Source organism: Ranitomeya imitator, chromosome 10 (assembly GCF_032444005.1).
Source record: "Ranitomeya imitator isolate aRanImi1 chromosome 10, aRanImi1.pri, whole genome shotgun sequence".
NCBI lineage: Eukaryota > Metazoa > Chordata > Amphibia > Anura > Dendrobatidae > Ranitomeya > Ranitomeya imitator.
The window spans coordinates 73616401-73636755 of NC_091291.1; the positions used below are offsets into that span (position 1 = coordinate 73616401).

Below are 20355 nucleotides of genomic sequence, written 5' to 3' on the forward strand. Positions count from 1 at the left end.
GATATTCCTAGAACGGCTTAAGTAGTAAATGTTCTTCTAACTATAAACAACTTTTACAATCAGAAAAGTAAGAAAAAACCTTTGTGATGTATTTTATTCCAAAAAAGGTATTTTTCTACACTTAACAGACTTCACATTTGATACCAGACTGCTGACTGATAATTTGCTATAAATTCACACACATGGCAGAGATGGAGATGATTTGCAGCTTCACTGAGAGGTCAAATTACTTGCTGCTCAGAAACAAAAGTGCAGACACTGGTGATTATACTGCCTTACTTGAGTTCATGAAAAAACACATACAAATGTAACAGCTGGGGGAGTTGAATTGTTCTGGAATAATTTACCTAAAACACTGACAGGGCATTGAGTTTTTAGGACACTGTTTACTTTCACACTTTGGTCTGCCATTGAGTTGCACAGGCATTGTTCAATCTCACACCTTGGTTGGCCACAGGTATTGTTCAATCTCACACCTTGGTTGGCCACAGGTATTGTTCAATCTCACACCTTTAGTCAGCCAATGTTTACTTTTTACACATACTTAAACTGTACTAATCCAAACTGCCATCTCAGATGACCAAGACAAGATGGTAAACCTGGTAAAATTGCAAAAACAAAATGGGTTTCACATACTACTATACTTGCTTTTTTCATTAAAAAAAGCTGCAAAATCTGATACTTGCTATTTTGCAGCGCTTTTTTCACTACCCATTGCTTTAAGTGGGTGAAAAATGCTGAAAAAATGTGACATGAAAGTAAAAAAAGTGACATGCTCTATTGTGCAAAAAAACATGCAAAACACAGAATACAAAAAAAAACAAGGTGTGTGCATGATATTTCTGAAATCTCGTAGACTTTGCTGATACTGTAAAACGCAGCTTAAAATTTGTATAAACAAATGCTGAAAAAACGCCTGGTGTGAACATAGCCTTACAGACAGAAGAGGAGGTCCTGCTTTCCTATCCTTATCTCTCACGTGGAGAATGTTATACAGCAGGAGTGGGTAATTGTGCAGTGGCCTGAGACCGTGGATCCCTTGCTAGCTAGATGCAGCAGCACCATCTGTGTGTAAGAGCCTCTCTCCTCCATTCTTTATAGATTTGTATAGGACGCAGATGTAGCATGATCTCTCAGTAAAGTTGAAAATCTCCAGCTCCACTCAACCTCATGTGTATAGATTTCACTAGTGAATTTGGACCATGTGATCAGGAGGGAGAATAGTCCGATAAGTGGAGAAACAGTTTCTTTCTTTCATTCATCTCAAAGAGGTTCCATTACTAAGTAAAGCTACGTTCACACTAGCGTTCGGCTAGTGTGCGTCGCGCTAGCGTCGGGCGACGCAGCGGCGACGCACGCGTCATGCGCCCCTATGTTTAACATGGGGGACGCATGCGTTTTTGCTTGTTGCGTTTTCCGTCACGTGCGTCTTTTTTGACGCTAGCGTCGGACCAAGAAAACGCAACAAGTTGCATTTTTCTTGCGTCCGATTTTCGTCAAAAAACGACGCACGCGTCGAAAAACGCAGCGTTTTTGCGTGCGTTTGCACGCGTTTTTCGGTGCGTTGTGCGTCGCGTCGCCGACGCAGCGGCGCACAACGCTAGTGTGAACGTAGGCTAATGAGTTTTTCTATATTAAGTTTTGATTTCTGCAAAGCTGTTTATAACTGGAAGCACATTACTGTATTATATCACTTAAAATCTCGTCCGTGAGCCAGCAGACTTTTCTCTTGTGTCTATGACAAGCTTTTTGGACATCTTTTTGTTCATACTTTTTTTTTCTCTTATTTTACTATTTCACATTTACAATTAAACATTCCTCCTGTTATTGACCCTTATTTTCTTGGTTTTAGCTTTTGTACATTGGTTCATTTCTTTTTTTATACATCTGTCTCTCACTATCTTCCTATTTTTGGTTATTCTATTCTACTTATGTGTTTATTATTTTTTTATTTTCTATTATTCGTCCTCTATTATAAACCTGTTTAATATTTACCCATAGTTCCTTTGGAGATGTCTGTCTTTCTCAGAGAACATCTAAACTACTGGTACAGCCTAAAGTCATATTACCTAGCGAAGACCATGGCAGATGTCCCTTTTCAGGTAAAGAGTCTCTAAAGACCCCAATATTCAGTGCGTTCTATAAATGTTTCAAACAAATGAAGTCTTAGTGAGATTTTATTATTAGGATCCCTAAGCTGTAACAAGCAAATAGAGAAACAAAAGGACGGACCAGTGATCCGGTGGATTTCTCCGAAGGCTAAAACCTGTGCTGTATCTGTGAACAAGGGCAGATGCATGATTGTAATCTGGGGGAGTAAAACAGCATGGTCTTGATAAATCTTCTTTAGTGACACTTCTGGTCACTCTTTTAAATATGTAAGAAAAACCATTAACAGAAGTAGGAAAATAAAAGTTGAAGAAAGAAGTTCGGATCCACAGTAAGGGACAGTAGTACGCTACCACTACAAAGACCTATTGCACCAATGATACCCATACAGGCAGGGCTGCCACTAGGAATTTCAGGGTCCCATACTGGCAAAACTTTCGACCCCCTTGAGACTTTGCCCAGGCTCCACCCCAGCTCTGCCTCCACCCCTTGAACATTCCACAGTCTCACCGCCCACTCTTGGAAAAACTCCTCTTCTGCATCCCGTTCTCACAAATCACTCATTAACAGTTCTCATCGAACTCCAGTTCTCGTATATAGCCAGCAGCTTTTGTTTTGGTCATAATATTTTTTTAAGCTTCCACGACAAGGTAGACTCTTTTGGCAGCTACCCAACTGTGCTCCACTCTAACCTATAAACATTTCTTAAAATATATAATACACCTTTTAGGTATATTTTTATTTATTTTTCTTTAAGGGAATGAGTCACATCCATTTTTTTAAATGACCAATATTACCACATACAAGGGACAAATACCGTCACGCCGTGACCAGACCACATATTACCACCACATAGTGACCGAATAATACAACATACAAGGAGCAAATACTGCTACACTATAACCAGATCACATATTACCACCACATAGTGACCAAATACCACAATACTGATCATTAATAAAAAAAAAACACATTACGAAGTGCAATTATAAACAGGAGATCTGTATATACTGTCAGTGTACAGGAAATACAGTGATCACTGATGACATTATACACAGGAGCTCTGTATATACTGTCAGTGTAAAGGTAATACAGGGATCACCAGTGACATTATACACAGGAGCTCTGTATATAGTGTACAGGTAATACAGGGATCACCAGTGACATTATACACATGAGCTCTGTATACAGTGTACAGGTAATACAGGGATCACCAGTGACATTATGCACAGGAGCTCTATATATAGTGTACAGGTAATACAGGGATCACCAGTGACATTATACACAGGAGCTCTATATATAGTGTACAGGTAATACAGGGATCACCAGTGACATTATGCACAGGAGCTCTATATATAGTGTACAGGTAATACAGGGATCACCAGTTACATTATAAAGAAGAACTCTGTATATAGTGTACAGAGTACACTATACAGTACAGTGATCACCAGGGACATTATACACAGGAGATCTGTATTTAGTGTCAGTGTACAGGTAATACAGGGATCACCAGTGACATTATACACAGGAGCTCTGTATACAGTGTACAGGTAATACAGGGATCACCAGTGACATTATACACAGGAGCTCCATATATAGTGTACAGGTAATACAGTGATCACCAGTGACATTATACACAGGAGCTCTGTATATACTGTCAGTGTAAATGTAATACAGTGATCACCAGGGACATTATACACAGGAGATCTGTATTTAGTGTCAGTGTACAGGTAATACAGGGATCACCAGTGACATTATACACAGGAGCTCTGTATACAGTGTACAGGTAATACAGGGATCACGAGTGACATTATACACAGGATCTCTATATATAGTGTACAGGTAATACAGTGATCACCAGTGACATTATACACACTAGCTCTGTATATAGTGTACAGGTAACACAGGGATTACCAGTGACATTATACACAAGAGTTCTATATATAGTGTCAGTGTACAGGTAATGCAGGGATCACCAGTGACATTATACACAGGAGCTTTGTATATAGTGTCAGTGTACAGGTAATACAGTGATCACCAGTGACATTATACACACTCGCTCTGTATATAGTGTACAGGTAATAAAGGTATTACTAGTGACATTATACACAGGAGATCTGTATATAGTGTCAGTGTACAGGTAATACAGGGATCACCAGTGACATACACAGGAGCTCTGTATATAGTGTACAGGTATTACAAGGATCACCAGTGATCAATTCAATACCAGTCACTATATCTTCAACGCCCCCCACTATGTATCTCCCGTTCCCTGATTCATTATATTTACATGTCCCTTCTGCCCCAATTCATTATGTATCCCCTCTCTCCCACACCCACCCTCTAATACATTAGCAACTTCTCTCCCCCACATTCAATGCATCATTTACTCTCCCCCACCTACAATTTATCATTATTTACTGCCCCACCCCAATTCATCATCATTTGTTGTCCCCTCCTCTCAATTCATCATTTACTGTCCCCATCCCACCCTCCACCTGGTGACAGTGCATCTTCCTGTGCTATCTACTTGCTGCCTTCTTCCCCACTATTGGAGGCTTCTCTCTGCCCTGTCTTTTTAAACTGGTTTTATAAATTGTCGCTAATTAAATAAATCTATATATTTTTATCCTAAACCTTCTCTTATCACTTCTTATCTTTGTGGCACCTTACCATAATAGATCATGTTGATTATACTAGACAAAATGGTCTGACACCCTTGGCTTTGAGCCTGATGTTTCTATAAGGGAAGTGCTCCCTGTCCCTGTATGTGTGTATATATATATATTTTTAGCTTCATCTATACAGCGGCCTGTAAAACACTTCCCTGACAGGTGAGTGAGGCGCCTGGAGGTCGGAGTCAGCGCTCTTCTCATAAATACACTTAACTTATAAACTATTGGGAGGACAATGTATCCAGTCACTGCTCAACTTTGACTTTCAAATAATTGTTATTTTGTTTATTCTATTAAGAAATAAAATGTAATTTCTGTATCTCTGGGGTATAACAACGATATCACATGGTGTTATACTTACTTAATAGTGTCAGCAATATTTTAAGTTTCCTACAAACTTTTTTTGAATGAATTAGAATGTGGAAATTCCTCTTTGTGGAATCTGAATTCGACCTGTAGTCTATACTTATTGAACATTTAAGGTTTTTCTGGGATCAGTGTTTGATTTCTGCGTTTCTCCAGGTGGTGTGTCCTATCGCATACTGCAGCATTGTATACTGGATGACGGGTCAGCCCCCCGAGGCTGTGCGTTTCCTCCTTTTTTCTGCCCTTGCTACTTCCACTGCTCTTGTTGCACAATCCTTGGGGCTCCTAATTGGTGCAGCTTCCAACTCCTTACAAGTAAGTCCACGTCTTGTATAGCACTGTATTTCTTTTTCTAGAGTAATATATCTATATTATGTACTTTTTAATAGTTCTTTGATGCACAATAAAAAATTATATTGTGGTACAATGTTAGCCAGAAAAAGGTTGTAGATATATATATTTTTGTGCCCCAAAATCACAAAAGTATTTACATCAATAATTCTTTGATAATTATTAACTTCCTAAAAGCAATGAATGTACAGCTATTTGTCCAACTCCTCATCTACTATTGTGCATGTTGCCTTAATTTTGTATTTTTACGTTTTTCTCTCTATAGTTTTCTTATAATATGTCACTTTCGCCAGCCCTTCACCCTGACGTCAACCTTCCACCTCAGGATGTCTTCTTCTTCTGAAGTCTGACCCACCACACTGTTAGACCCGCTCATCCACAATTCTATATAGAACCTCAGAGTGTAATAAAATGGACTTTTTACACTTTGGTCTAATGATATATATTGTAAACGTCTTCCAGACTAGAGGGGCTCGGTTTGTCTCCGATTTATCTGTGGCGGGGGAATATGGCGTTAATGACGTCAGGGGGTTCTTTAATAAGTCTGAATGTGAAGCAGCAGTGACAATATGGCCTGTAATGTCTGCTGTTCCATTCAATAACAGTTATGGCCATTTATCTATAAGGAATATCTGTGGGGGCATGAACAGCACAGAAGTGTGATAAGGAAGCTAGGGACAAGGAAAGGGGGAGAGGAAGAATGAGGAGGCCAAACCAAGAAAATCATGGTTTCCAACATCCTTATGATCTTCCCCCTTGTATGAATATATTTAACAAATTAATCACCTAAAACGATCCATGTAAGGTTAAGTTCCAATCAAAAAACTGTTCTGCTGCATTATTTTCTACTTCATTGACTAACGCAGCTTCTAATGATGTCTTTTCTTCCCAGGTTGCAACCTTCGTGGGCCCAGTTACGGCAATACCAGTGTTACTATTCTCAGGGTTCTTTGTCAGCTTTAAAACCATTCCAACATATCTGCAATGGAGTTCTTACATCTCATATGTCAGGTCAGATTGGAAAAATGTGAAAAATCCAACCAAATGACATAATCAGAGCAAAAGGAAAATATATAGCCCTGTGTGTGATTGCTGGGTGTAATGTAATGTTTTTTTCTTACATATTAAATATAAAAGGAATTTGTCAGCAGGTTTTTGATATTTAATCTGAGGGAAGCACAATATGGCTCAAAAGACCCTAATTCCAGGGATGTGTCACTTATTATGCTGTGTATTGTACTTTCAATATAATTAGTGTTTTGTCAGCAGGAGATTATCACTGCAGGACTAGGGCTCATGTGTAGGACAGTCAGGCTAATCTGTGTAACCCCTCCCCACCACTGATTGGCAGCTTGCTGACAATGCACGGTGTTCACAGGAATCTGCCAGTCTGGGTGTGGATGAGGTTTTACAACAGTTCAGCATTGTAATCACTGCTACATCTACAGCAAAGAAAACAGGGATTCTATCAGAATTGCACAAAGCAGCCCAGTAAGTGATACATCGCTGGAATCTGCGTCTCTGCCTCTACATCATGCTGCTCTCAGATTACATGCTTGCAGCTGACAGATTCAATTTGACAGCAAAAATCGAATGTATCACTTATCAGAGATAAATAGCTGATCATTACATCAGTGTAGTAAAACAGAGCATGCAGTATTTCTTCTGCACAGCAGTTCTCCTGTCCAGGTCCTTAGCAGGAAACTAAACTCCTAATCACGTAGCATTTCTTTGGGCAGTCACCACGGATGTATGACCGGTATCACAGGGGTCGGGAATGTCCGCTCCTCTTTTTAATTTGCTTCTTGGTAACTTTGGGTAGGGCTTACAAAGTATATATGGCGGTCATCCTGAGCTCTGCAATCAGTCAGATAAACAGTGTTGGGGACAGCTGAGCAGCTCCTCTCCTCCTGCATAGTGACAGAGCATGCCCACAACTCTCTGTAGAGCAAATCTGCCGCGGGAAACACACATAAGGAATTGGCATGCGCTTTCCCGCTAAACACTAGCGTTTTACAAGCGTAATTAGCTTGCAGAATGCTAGCGTCTTTCTAGCGATCTGTAGCATCGCTTGGAAAACTGATTGACAGGTTGGTCACACTTGCCAAACATAGTGTTTGACAATTGTGACCAACTTTTTTACTATTGATGCAGCCTATGCAGCAACAACAGTAAAAGATCTAATGTTAAAAATGATAAAAAAAATAAAAAATAGTTATTCTCACCTTCCGATGGCCCCCGGAGTCCTTCCTCTCAGCGGTGCACGCGGCGGCTTCCGTTCCCAGGGATGCTTTGCGTGAAGAACCTTTTGTGATGCCACGGTCACATGACCGCGACGTCATCCCAGGTCCGCGTGCACCGCTGAGAGGCGGGAGAACTCCGGGGGCCATCGGAAGGTAAGTATATCACTATTTTTTTATTTTAATTCTTTTTTTTTTAACAGGCTTTTGGTACCCAGGGCCTGGAGAAGAGTCTCCTCTCCTCCACCCCGGGTACCATCCGCACATGAGCCGCTTACTTCCCGCATCGTGGGCATATAGCCCCATGCGGGAAGTAAGCGGATCAATGCATTCTTATGTGTGCGGAATCCCCGCGATTCTGCACTTTAATGAACATGTTGCGTTTTTTTCCTGAATGCGTTTCCGCTCCGGAAAAAAACGCAGCATGTGCACAAAAATTGCGGATTGCATTCTAATAATAGGATGCTAAATGTGAGCGTTTTTTTGAGGTTTTATAGCAAACAAACGCAAAGAAAACGTGAAAAATACGGAACATGTGCACACAGCCTAAAATGCAAACAAAATGAAAGAACATTTTACAAATGGTGCTGATGTAAAGCCGCCACAAGGGAAATGTTATTTATTAATGTTTTTCTGTGGTATGACTATCTGGATTAAAGGGATAATCATTTAGAGTTTGAAAATTGCACATTTTTTTACATTATTGTCACATTTTTTATCTGTTTTGTGTTTATTTATAAAAAATATCAACCTAAATTTATCATTATCATAAAGTATAATGTGCCATGAAAATAACAGTCTCAAAATCACTTGGATTTGTTGACGTGCTCGAGAGTTATTACCACACAAAATGACACTAGTCAGATTCCAAAAATTTGGCCCGGTCACTAAGGGGTAAACCTATAATGCTATGATGTTTTTTTGCCTGACATATGAAGGCCTTACATCCTGAAGCCATGTTCAATGTGATGTGCTATGGGATCACAATAAAACTTGGGTATTTATTGTTAGTACCTTGGGAGGCAGGGCCGGCCCGAGGTTTTCTTGGGTCCCGGGTGAAAGAGACTCAATGGGTCCCTTTAACACATACCACAATTCATAATGCACAGATATGGAAGGAAATATAGATATAGTACATTGCCAAAGATTTCACTTACCGCTTACATTACATGAGTGATGTCTGCTGTAAAACCGGACAGTATAGTCCTCCATACAGTATTACGGCCACATGGTGCTCCATACAGAATACATACAGTATAATGAGCCCCTTATATTGCTCCATACAGTATAACAAGCCCCATATATTGCACCATACAGTATAATGAGCACCATATAATGCTCCATAGAGTATAGTGGCCCCATATATTGCACCATACAGTATAATGAGCCCCTTATATTGCTCCATACAGTATAACAAGCCCCATATATTGCACCATACAGTATAATGAGCACCATATAATGCTCCATACATTATAGTGGCCCCACATATTGCACCATACAGTATAACAAGCCCCATATATTGCACCATACAGTATAATGAGCACCATATACTGTAATGCTCCATACAGTATAGTGGGCCCATATAATGCTCCATAAAGAATGAGCCCCATATATTGCTCCATACAGTAAAGTGAGCCCACATAATGCTCCAAACAGTATAATAACCCCATATAATGCTCAATACAGTATAATGACCCCATATGTTGCCCCATACATAATGAGCCCTATATGATGCTCCATACAATTTATGATGGGTCCCATATATTGCTCCATACAGAATGGGCCCCACATAATGCTCCATATAAATTGGGCCCCATATAATACTCCATACAAAATAGGCCCCATATAGTGGTCCATACAGTTTGATAGGCCCCATATATTGCTCCATACAGAATAGGCCCCATATAACGCTCCAAACAGTGTATGATGGGCCCCATATGATGCTCCTTATATAATGGACACCATATAATGCTCCATTTATAATGGTCGCCATAAGATACAGTACTCCATATATAATGTGCCCCATATAATGCCCCATATATAATGGGTTCCATAAGATGCTCCATATATGATAGGCCCCATATGATGAACCCCATATATTCCTCCAAACATTGAAAAATAAATACAAAATGAAATACTCACCTCTCCTCGCTGGCCACTGCTCAGCTCCGGACTTCTCATTTTCGCTGTCTTTGGGCTCTCTGCACTGACTGTTCAGGCAGAGAGGGCACACTAGTCACATCATCGCGACCTCTGACCTGAGACATCACAGTCGAAAGACTCGGAAGATGCTGCAGCAGAGGAACGTGGAGAGGTATCGCAAGTACCAGGTCCCTGAGCAAGCGGAAGGGGCCCCACCCGTGAGCGCCAACACAGGCACCAGGCCCCCATAGCACGCCGGTGTCCCCGAAGGTGAGTGGGCACTCCCCACCTGCTCACGGCCCTGGAACTTGCCCGGGTGCACCGGGCGCTGATGCTGGCCCTGCTCCGAGGGCTTATCGAAAGAGTATGCCAAAAATAGCTATTAGGTGCTACTTTTATTTTTAGAACTCCCACTTATCAAGAGGGCTAAGGTCCTCTTCTCCTCATTCACAATCCAGAAGGGAAGGGAGAATGTGTTCAGCTCTCTCCATTGTAATTAACCCCTTCACCTCCTGACCTGGACAATGTTCTCAATTCTGACCAGTGTCACTTTGTGGTAATAACTCTGGAACACCTCAATGCATCTCACTGATTTTGAGACTGTTTTTTTTTGTGACACAATCTACTTTGTGTTAATAGTAAATTTTGGTTGATATGATATGATTTCATCCATTATAAGTTCATGCTAAAGACATACAATTCTGCCCTTCACCTCTCCAAACAAACCTACTTCAACACCCTCATCACCTCCCTGTCCAATAACCCTAAACGTCTCTTTGACACGTTCCAGTCCCTACTCAACCCAAGAGAGCAGGCCCCAACCACGGATCTCCGTGCTGACGATCTGGCCAATTACTTCAAAGAAAAAATTGACCACATTCGACAGGAAATCATCTCCCAATCTCTTCATACCATGCACTGTCCTCCCTCCCCCACTGCATCTAGTTCACTCTCTGACTTTGAAGCAGTTACAGAAGAAGAAGTAAGCAGGCTCCTTGCATCTTCTCGCCCGACCACTTGCACCAGTGACCCCATTCCGTCACATCTCCTCCAGTCCCTTTCCCCGGCTGTCACCTCTCACCTAACAAAAATATTCAACCTTTCCCTCACTTCCGGTATTTTTCCCTCCTCATTTAAGCATGCCATCATACATCCATTACTTAAAAAACCATCCCTCGATCAAAACTGTGCCGCTAATTATAGACCTGTCTCTAATCTTCCCTTCATCTCTAAACTCCTCGAACGCCTGGTCCACTCCCGTCTTACCCGCTATCTCTCAGATAACTCTCTTCTCGACCCTCTTCAATCTGGCTTCCGCTCTTTACACTCTACTGAAACTGCCCTCATTAAAGTCTCTAATGACCTACTAACAGCTAAATCTAATGGTCACTACTCCATGCTAATTCTCTTGGATCTCTCTGCAGCATTCGACACTGTGGATCATCAGCTCCTCCTCACTATGCTCCGCTCCATCGGCCTCAAGGACACCGTTCTCTCCTGGTTCTCCTCCTATCTCTCTGACCGATCCTTCACTGTATGTTTTGCTGGTTCCTCCTCCTCTCACCTTCCCCTTACTGTTGGGGTTCCTCAAGGATCAGTCCTAGGCCCCCTACTCTTCTCGTTGTGTACTGCCCCTATTGGACAAACAATCAGTAGATTTGGTTTCCAGTACCATCTCTATGCTGACAACACCCAATTATACACTTCTGCTCCTGATATCACACCGACCTTTTTAGAAAACACCAGTGATTGTCTTACCGCTGTCTCTAACATCATGTCCTCCCTCTATCTGAAACTAAACCTGTCAAAAACTGAACTCCTCGTGTTCTCTCCCTCTACTAACCTACCTTTGCCTGACATTACCATCTCCGTGTGCGGTTCCACCATTACTCCAAAGCAACATGCCCGCTGCCTTGGCGTCATCCTTGATTCTGACCTTTCATTCACCCCCTACATCCGATCACTGGCTCGCTCTTCTTACCTGCATCTCAAAAACATTTCTAGAATTCGCCCTTTTCTTACTTTCGACTCTGCAAAAACTCTGACTGTTTCACTTATTCATTCTCGTCTGGACTATTGTAACTCTCTACTAATCGGCCTCCCTCTTGCAAAACTCTCCCCGCTCCAATCTGTCCTGAATGCTGCAGCCAGGATCATATTCCTCACCAACCGTTACACCGATGCCTCTACCTTGTGCCAGTCATTACACTGGCTACCCATCCACTCCAGAATCCAGTACAAAACTACTACCCTCATCCACAAAGCACTCCATGGCTCAGCACCACCCTACATCTCCTCCCTGGTATCAGTCTACCACCCTACCCGTGCCCTCCGCTCCGCTAATGACCTCAGATTAGCATCCTCAATAATCAGAACCTCCCACTCCCGTCTCCAAGACTTTACACGTGCTGCGCCGATTCTTTGGAATGCACTACCTAGGTTAATACGATTAATCCCCAATCCCCACAGTTTTAAGCGTACCCTAAAAACTCATTTGTTCAGACTGGCCTACCGCCTCAATGCATTAACCTAACGATCCCTGTGTGGCCTTTTTATAATAAAAAAAAAAAAAAAAAGGTTCCTCGCATCATGTTCTCATACACTTTATGCAGTATTAGCCCTCTGTGTCTGTACTGCTACATACTGGTTCATGCAGCTTTACATGAACACCTGAGCCTTACACTATAGCTGGTCCGAATAACTAAAGCAATTGTTACCATCCACCTCTCGTGTCTCCCCTTTTCCCCATAGTTTGTAAGCTTGCGAGCAGGGCCCTCACTCCTCCTGGTATCTGTTTTGAACTGTATTTCTGTTATGCTGTAATGTCTATTGTCTGTACAAGTCCCCTCTATAATTTGTAAAGCGCTGCGGAATATGTTGGCGCTATATAAATAAAAATTATTATTATTATTATATGCGTTTATTTATGAAAGTATGGAAAATGTTACAAAACAGTTAAAATTTAGCAATTTTTAAACTTTCAATATTTATGCCTTTAAACCAGAGAGTTATATCACATAAAATAATTAATATATGACATATACTGCATGTGTACTTCACATCAGCATAATTTTTTAACATTTTTTTTTGTTAGGAAGTTAGAAGGTTTAATCATTAATTTCTATTTTTTTTCTATTTAATTTTCTATTTTTTTAACAAAATTTATAAAACCAATTTTTTAGGAACCACATCACATTTGAAGTGGCTTTGAGGAGCCCATGTGACAGAAAATACCCAAAAGTGACACCATTTTAAAAACAATACCACTCAGACTGGCAGAGAGGTAGGCGAGATTATGGGCTGGGGAAGGGGTGACTATGCATTTACATATGCTTGACTTGCCGTCGTGAGACTATAAATCTGTCCAGGTTTACAGCAGCACAAGGGTGCCACGTAGGGAAATCAAAATTACATATCCTGAAAGAGCTTCCCAAGCCCTATTTTGGATAGTATTAGGATGCTACATACCAATGACCTGACAGATGTCCTGTAAATCAATGTGGGAAGAAAAAAATGGAAATTTTACTTGTTCTCACAAAAATGTAACTTTTGCCCCAAATTTTGTATTTTCAAAAGGGTAACAGCAAAAAGTGGACCCCAAAATTTGTTGTGCAGTTTCTCGTGAGTACACGCGATACCCCATAAGTGGTGGAAAGCTACTGTTTTTATTTGGAAGAGAAGTAGGCGCACCATTTGATTTTTGGAGCACAAAAATGGCTGGAATACATAGCCGTCGTCATGTCACATTTACAGAACCCCTGATGTTCCTAAACAGTGGAAACCCCCCCACGAGTGACCCCATTTTGGAAACTACACCCTACAAGGAACTTATCTAGAGGTGTGGTGAGGACTTTGAACCCACAGGTGCTTCACAGATTTTTATAACGTTGAGGCATGAAAATGTAAAAATTAAATTTTCTGGCAAAAATGTTACTTTAGCCCCCAATTTTTCCTTCTCAGAAGGGTTACAGAAGAAATTGGACCCCTAAATCTGTTGTGTGATTTCTTCTGGGTACACCAATACCTCATATGTAGTGGAAAACTACTGTTTGGGCACACAGCAGGGCTCTGAAGAGAAGAAGCGCCAATTGAATTCTGGAGCTCAATTTTGTCTGGAAAAGATTGCTGATGCCATGTCACATTTGAAGACCCCCTGAAATGCCCAAAACAGCAAAAACCAGCACAAATTACCTTATTTTCAAAACTACACTTCTTGAGGAATTCAAATAGGGGTGTAATGGGCATTTTTAACATTCGGGTGATTCACAGAATTGAATAACATTGGGCTGAGTCATAGGAAAAATACAATTTTTCCCACTAAAATGTTGCTTTGGCCCCAAGTTTTCAATTTTCATAAAGGATTATAGGAGAAAATGAACTGTACAATTTGTTACACAATTTATCTCAAGTACGCTAATACCACATATGTGGTCAAAACTACTTTTGATGTACAGGGGAAGCCCAGAAAGGAAAAATCGTCATATTATAGTTCACATTTTGCTGTAATAGTTTGCAGGTGCCATGTCACATTGGCAGAGCCCCTGAGATGCCAGACCCTCTCTATAAGTGACCCAGTTTTACAAACTATATCTCTCAATGAATTAATCTAATAGTGCGGAGATCATACTGACAAGACAGGTGTGTCTCAGAATTTTATGCCATTGGGCAGTGAAGAAAAATAACTTTTTTGCCACAAAAAAAATTTAATTTAACTCCCAATTTTACATTTTCACATGGGAAAATGGCACCAAAATGTGTTACACAATTTCTGCTGAACATGGCATTACTCCATTTGTGGTTGTACAGTACTGCTTACATGTGATTGTACAGTACTGCTTAGCCACACTGTGAGACTCTGGAGGGAATTTTACAGAGCGTTTATGCTACCAGTAACATGGAAGCCCCTGTCACGAATCATGTTTGGATTCGTGGCAGCTCTGGTTTCACTCTGTTTTAAATATAGCTTTTTCCTTTCAGGACCAGCAGGGGTAATATCCGTTTTCCCCCACTGGCAATGAGCTGTAAATGCAGTGTAGCTAGGTCAGCTGATGTGAGTGGTGACCACTCTCACCATTCTTTAAATGGTCACCTGATGCATCAGCTGACTGTCGGCGATAGAGCAATCTACAGTGACCAAGCCTGGAGGAAGGAGCTCGCTGGCTGCTGTGGTGTATCAGCTGGTTTTGTGAGCTCATGATCCTGGTGCCTTTATTTTTCTGTGTGGTGCGCTGCAGCAGAGGAAGTTGAAGCTAAGCTGTGTTTTTACCCCGTCCCTTTCATGTTTGTTACTGTCCCCTGTATTATCTGCAGTGGTGAAGCTAGTGCCCCTTGCCGGCCAGTGCACTAGCCAGGGCAGTACTAGGTGAGAGCGAGGGACGAGGTTCCTGATGGCGATGGGAGGAAGAACCCACTTAGGGCGTTAGGAGAGTGCAGGTACAGGCTCAGGTTTGAGCTCAGGTGGTGACCATCCTCCCTTTCCCTATCAGTAAGGCCTTCCTCTCCCCATTTCCATCCCATTATGTGTTGCGCCATCCGCTGACCGACCCCCATTGGATCGTGTCACATCGTGACACCCCCTATATTTCCATTGACAGATCACTGACCTAGGCGGAGGTTTTTTTTGTAGATTGAGTAGGGAACATTTTGCATAACATTTTGGATAACATTTATCCTGCACTCTATGCTGAGCACTTCCATTGGGTTTTTCATCTAAATCTCCGAATGATGCAATTCAAATTAAACCCGAGGGATCCATTCACTACGAAGGAGCAGCATTACTTTGGACTCTGTATGGCCTCTGTTCAGCATTGTCAATCTTTTCAGAGGTGCACAAAACTGCTGTTTGCAGACTGTGCTTTTATGCATGCTTAAAAAGACAGCCATCGCCAGATCATAGGCCAGATGGCATCCTCAGTGTCTCCACCTGCCTCATTATAGGGCATCTTCAGCCAACTGTTCCATGTGAATCACGTATTTCAGAGAATTACACAGAACCTTGGTGCAAGTGCTCAGTGAAGAGCGCAGGATAAATGTGAGCCGAGCCTTTCTATGATCTTTGCGAGGCAGAATGAACAAATCAACAGCAGGTTAAGAACTTGTTCTATTTATTTTTTTATACCGTTCCTCATGCGGTATAAGCGATTAGACAACTTTATTCTTAGGGTTGGTGCAATTACGGCAATACCAGATTTATTTAAAAGACAATTTTTTTTTGCAAAACAAGTGTTTTTCATCAGCATATTTTGAGAGCTATACTTTTTAGATATGCCTTGCAATAGTCATGTGAGGGGTTGTTTTTTGGGGGTCAAGATGACGTTTTTATTTGTACCATTTTCGGGGACAAAACATTTTTTGATTGCTTTCAATTCCGATTTTTGGGAGACAGAATGAACCAAAAATAGCAATTCAATAATTGCTGTTTTTTTTTGTTTTTTTAATGCCGTTCACCCTATGGTAAATTTGTAAGTCTTTGGGTCAGTACGATCATAGCGATGCTACACTTATATAATTTATTTATGTTTTGCTGCTTTTACACAATCAAAGCTATTTTATAGAAAAAAGAGTTGTTTTTGCTTTGCTATATTCTGAGAGCTATAGCTTTTTTATTTCTCCACTGATGGAGCTGTATGGCTTCTTTTTTGTGGAACAAGATGCCGTTTTCAAGAAATAGAAATGTATTTCCATTCAACTTTTTGATTGTGTTTTATTCCACTTTTTGTTCGGTGGTATGATGTAAAAAGCATAGTTTTTTGCAGATTTTTTTTTACGGTGTTCACTGAATGCGTTTACTAGTGTGACAGTTTTATAAATTAGCTCATTCCGGATACGGTTATACCAAATGTGTACTTTTATAGATTATTTTTGTTTTTACATAAATATACCTATTTATTGGTACAATTTTTGTTGTTGTTTACTTTGTGATTTTTTATTTTTACTTTTTTACTCAGTCCCTCTAACTTTTATTAGTCTGATCGCTGATATAATGCATTGCAAAGCACCAGCATTCTAATGCATTATACCTGTCAGTGTTACATTGACAGATGCCTCTTAGATCATGCTCCTGGCATGGTCTAAGCACGCCATCGTTTCTGGCAGACCCGGAGGTCCTTATGACTACCTCGGGTTGCCATGACAATGATCAGGCCCTCTCGATGATGTCGTAGGGGTGCCAAACGGATGGGAGAGGGAGCCCCATCCCTCTCCCTGCCTTCCAAATGCTGCAATCGATATTAGTCAACACTACTCGCAGTGACAGCCAAGGCTTGGCTATCACGTAAGCTGAGCTCCTGGCGGCAATCGCACGGGCACAGCTCCTGTGCTGCACACAATCGCCATGATGTACCCATATGTCAAAGGTTGAGAACCCAACCATGAAGTATGGGTATTTTAAAGGTCTTGGAGGGTTTAAGGGGGTTGTTCTGTGGGGGTCTAACCATTGGGACCCATACTGATCCTTAGAATGGGGAGTTTTTATCTCCACTAGAATAGACCCATAGTGCACATGCTCATATGTCTCTCCATTTATTCTCTATGGGACTGTGGAGTGCTGCGCTTAGCTTTTCTGGTAGCCAAAAGGGAAGGAATAAAATATTGTAACAGGGTTAAAAGATCCCTGCCGGAAATAACAATTCACCATTCCGCCTACCAGTGCAAGCCCCAGCATTCGGGGCCCTGTAATGTGAAATGCTGAAACAGTCGAGTGATTACCTTCTCCAATAAGGCACAATGAATATAACAGCACTGTTGTATTGTCACTACTTCACCTCATCTATTCCTTTTTCCCAAATATGTGGGTCCTTGAGATCATCACACAGTGCATCATCATTACCTGTCCCAGTGTTGTGACCCACTACTCCTCTTCTCCCTGACATGGAAAATACATGTGAGCAGTTCCAGACACTGTCAAACCTGTTTGTGATCAAATGGTTGAGGGACGCACCGAGGCATTTTCTAGACTATATGTGGCCCCTAGGCCGCAGGTTGTGCACCCCTGAACGATATAGTAGAGTTGAGAAAAAAGATTCCCACTGCCATGGTCCAGCACCTAGTCTACCGTGGCAGCTGGACAAAGATAGTCTTGACTTTTAGAGGAGATATTCTCAGCTCGACACCCTGGGAGCTTCTAGTGTTTACTAGGCACAATCTATGTCTTGTCACAAGACCTAGTAAACGCTAGAAGCTCTCAGGACACAGAACTGAAGATGCCAGCTGCAGAAATCAAGACTATCTTGGTCCAGCTGCCATGGTGGACTATACTGGGTACCATTCTTTAACAACGTAACTCATTTTGATCAATTTGATTATTTATTCTTATCAGTAATGTTTTAAGATCCTCAGTGTCCAGTATCCAGTATCTGACACTCAGTACATTGGATAAGATTGTCTTTGACTGTATTTTGTTTGCTTAATAGATATGGCTTTGAAGGTGTTATCCTGACTATCTATGGCATGGACCGTGCAAAATTACAATGCAATGAAGAACCCTGCAGGACCCCATTTCAGGATCCTCATCAAATCCTACAAGAACTTGATGTTGAGGATGCAAAACTTTATGTTGACTTTCTTGTGCTGGGAGGTTTCTTTGTTGGACTTCGCCTCCTGGCCTATCTTGTGTTACGCTACCGTGTTAAATCTGAGAGGTAGATTGTAAAACTGGAAATTTCATTTAGGACATTTATTCTAAATATGACATATGGTACAAGGGGATACATTCACTGGCAGACTTCTATGAGTTCTCAATAACTACATTTTCTGTTGCCCGTTTTCCCCTCACTGTGTGTTGCAGACATCAAACATGCTGAGACTTGTACTAAATAATTATACCTGTTCAGTTCCTTTGGAGCAGAGAAAACATGTTCTGCCCATAAGATTGTCATTTGAGCATGTTTACTATAAAGCATGAAAGATCCCTCAAGGGGAAGACCAGTTTCTGAAAGTGGCGTCATTTTTATAAAGGTTGATAAAAGCCACGTCTTGCTCTGTAAAGTACAACTGGAACTGTCCTAAGTAGTCAATTTTATTGCATGTAATAATGTATACCAAATCTTTTACATACAATTCTTATTTTTGGTCCTGCACCTTGATCTTTATTGCAGATAATCAACCAGAACATGATAAATCTTTTCCTTCATTACATTTCCTTCTTTATATAGTAAAGGTCTTCTTTTTTCACAATCCTATCAATTTTTTTTTAATCGACAAAAATTGCATGAATTTCTCAAAATTATTTCTTATATATGTCCCTCTTCACACATATTCATAGGGTATAATGCAAACTTCTCCTAACATATTTCATATAATAAGGGCAAAATATGGTAGAACGCCATCCCCAAAGCAATATAACTGCAGATGATGAGTAATAATTTCATATATTTCTTGTTCTTGCACATAAATTCAATTCTATCCTCATACATGACTTCATCATAAGTTATTAAATGTTTGTACTTCACTTTCAATAATCGGCCCATCAAAGTAAAATATTTACTAAAAAAAATTATTTTTGCTTCTGACCAAACCAATACATTCCTTTTTAAACTGCCGCTATCAGGTGTCCTCACATTGCTATTGGGTGTCCTCACATTGCTATCGGGTGTCCTCACATTGCTATCGGGTGTCCTCACATTGCAATATAGAGGGCAGCCTTTGGCCACAATACTGTTATTGCATCTTGCTATACATCCTATCATGATCATCTTTAAGATTGCTAACCACAATTGACCTCTAAGTGGAGCAAGAAAACAAAACATACCTATGAATGCTTCCATTTTATCTCGATTTTTCAATGTACACTGATAACTTTATTTTTTTTTGCAAATGTGTTTCCTGTATGTTTACTACTCCACTGTTCTAGGATGTTAGTGAAACCATAGAACGTGATAACTCCTCACAATATTAGATTTGTGGGGGGAAAAAAACTAGAAGTGTTATTGGAACAAGACATGAAGGAAGTGAGCTGAGGATTTTGTACCATTTTGTATGAAGGATACGGATGTAGTCCACTGAAGCCAACAGAGTAAATTAAGAGGATTGATTGTAGCATATTGTGCTATTGTACAGCTGCAAAGAACCTGAAGATCTCATCCCGTGGATGTGTTTTTCATGGAAAATGAAATGCTTTTAAGAGAGCACGTGCCCTATTTGCTACTCAAGATGGATTTAAAAGTATCTTTTAATGTATTAAATAAAATATAAATAATAAAATATCAATATAATAGTAACTTTTTGTTATGTGTTGGTTTTTAAAGCCATGTAAGTATACATGTAAAAATGTGCATACAAACATGTACAGCACTGTCACTAGCTAATTTGTTTTGAAGAACAGGGGACGAAAATCACCAAATATAATTTGCCATGGATTTATCAATACCCAGAGAAAATACAAAAACACTATATCAGCAACCAGAGTGGGAAGAACATGAGCAGATGGCTGCTAAGAGCATTGGAGACCCTGCAATCAACTTGGCAAGTCAAAT

At 40.7% G+C, this 20355-nt stretch overlaps 1 protein-coding gene across 2 annotated transcripts in view; it reads left to right on the plus strand.

Annotated features, from left to right (window-relative positions):
* ABCG4 (ATP binding cassette subfamily G member 4) overlaps window positions 1-20097 on the plus strand; it is a 99249-nt gene extending 79152 nt beyond the window's left edge. The window contains exons 12-15 of one of the 2 annotated variants that reach the window (XM_069741065.1): window positions 2002-2102; window positions 5307-5465; window positions 6394-6512; window positions 18295-20097. In XM_069741065.1, coding sequence (XP_069597166.1) covers window positions 2002-2102; window positions 5307-5465; window positions 6394-6512; window positions 18295-18526 — 611 coding nt within the window. In that variant the 3' untranslated portion in view covers window positions 18527-20097. The remainder of the gene's footprint in view (window positions 1-2001; window positions 2103-5306; window positions 5466-6393; window positions 6513-18294) is intronic. The other variant, XM_069741066.1, reaches the window with a different exon arrangement.
* Window positions 20098-20355: the final 258 nt, after the last annotated feature.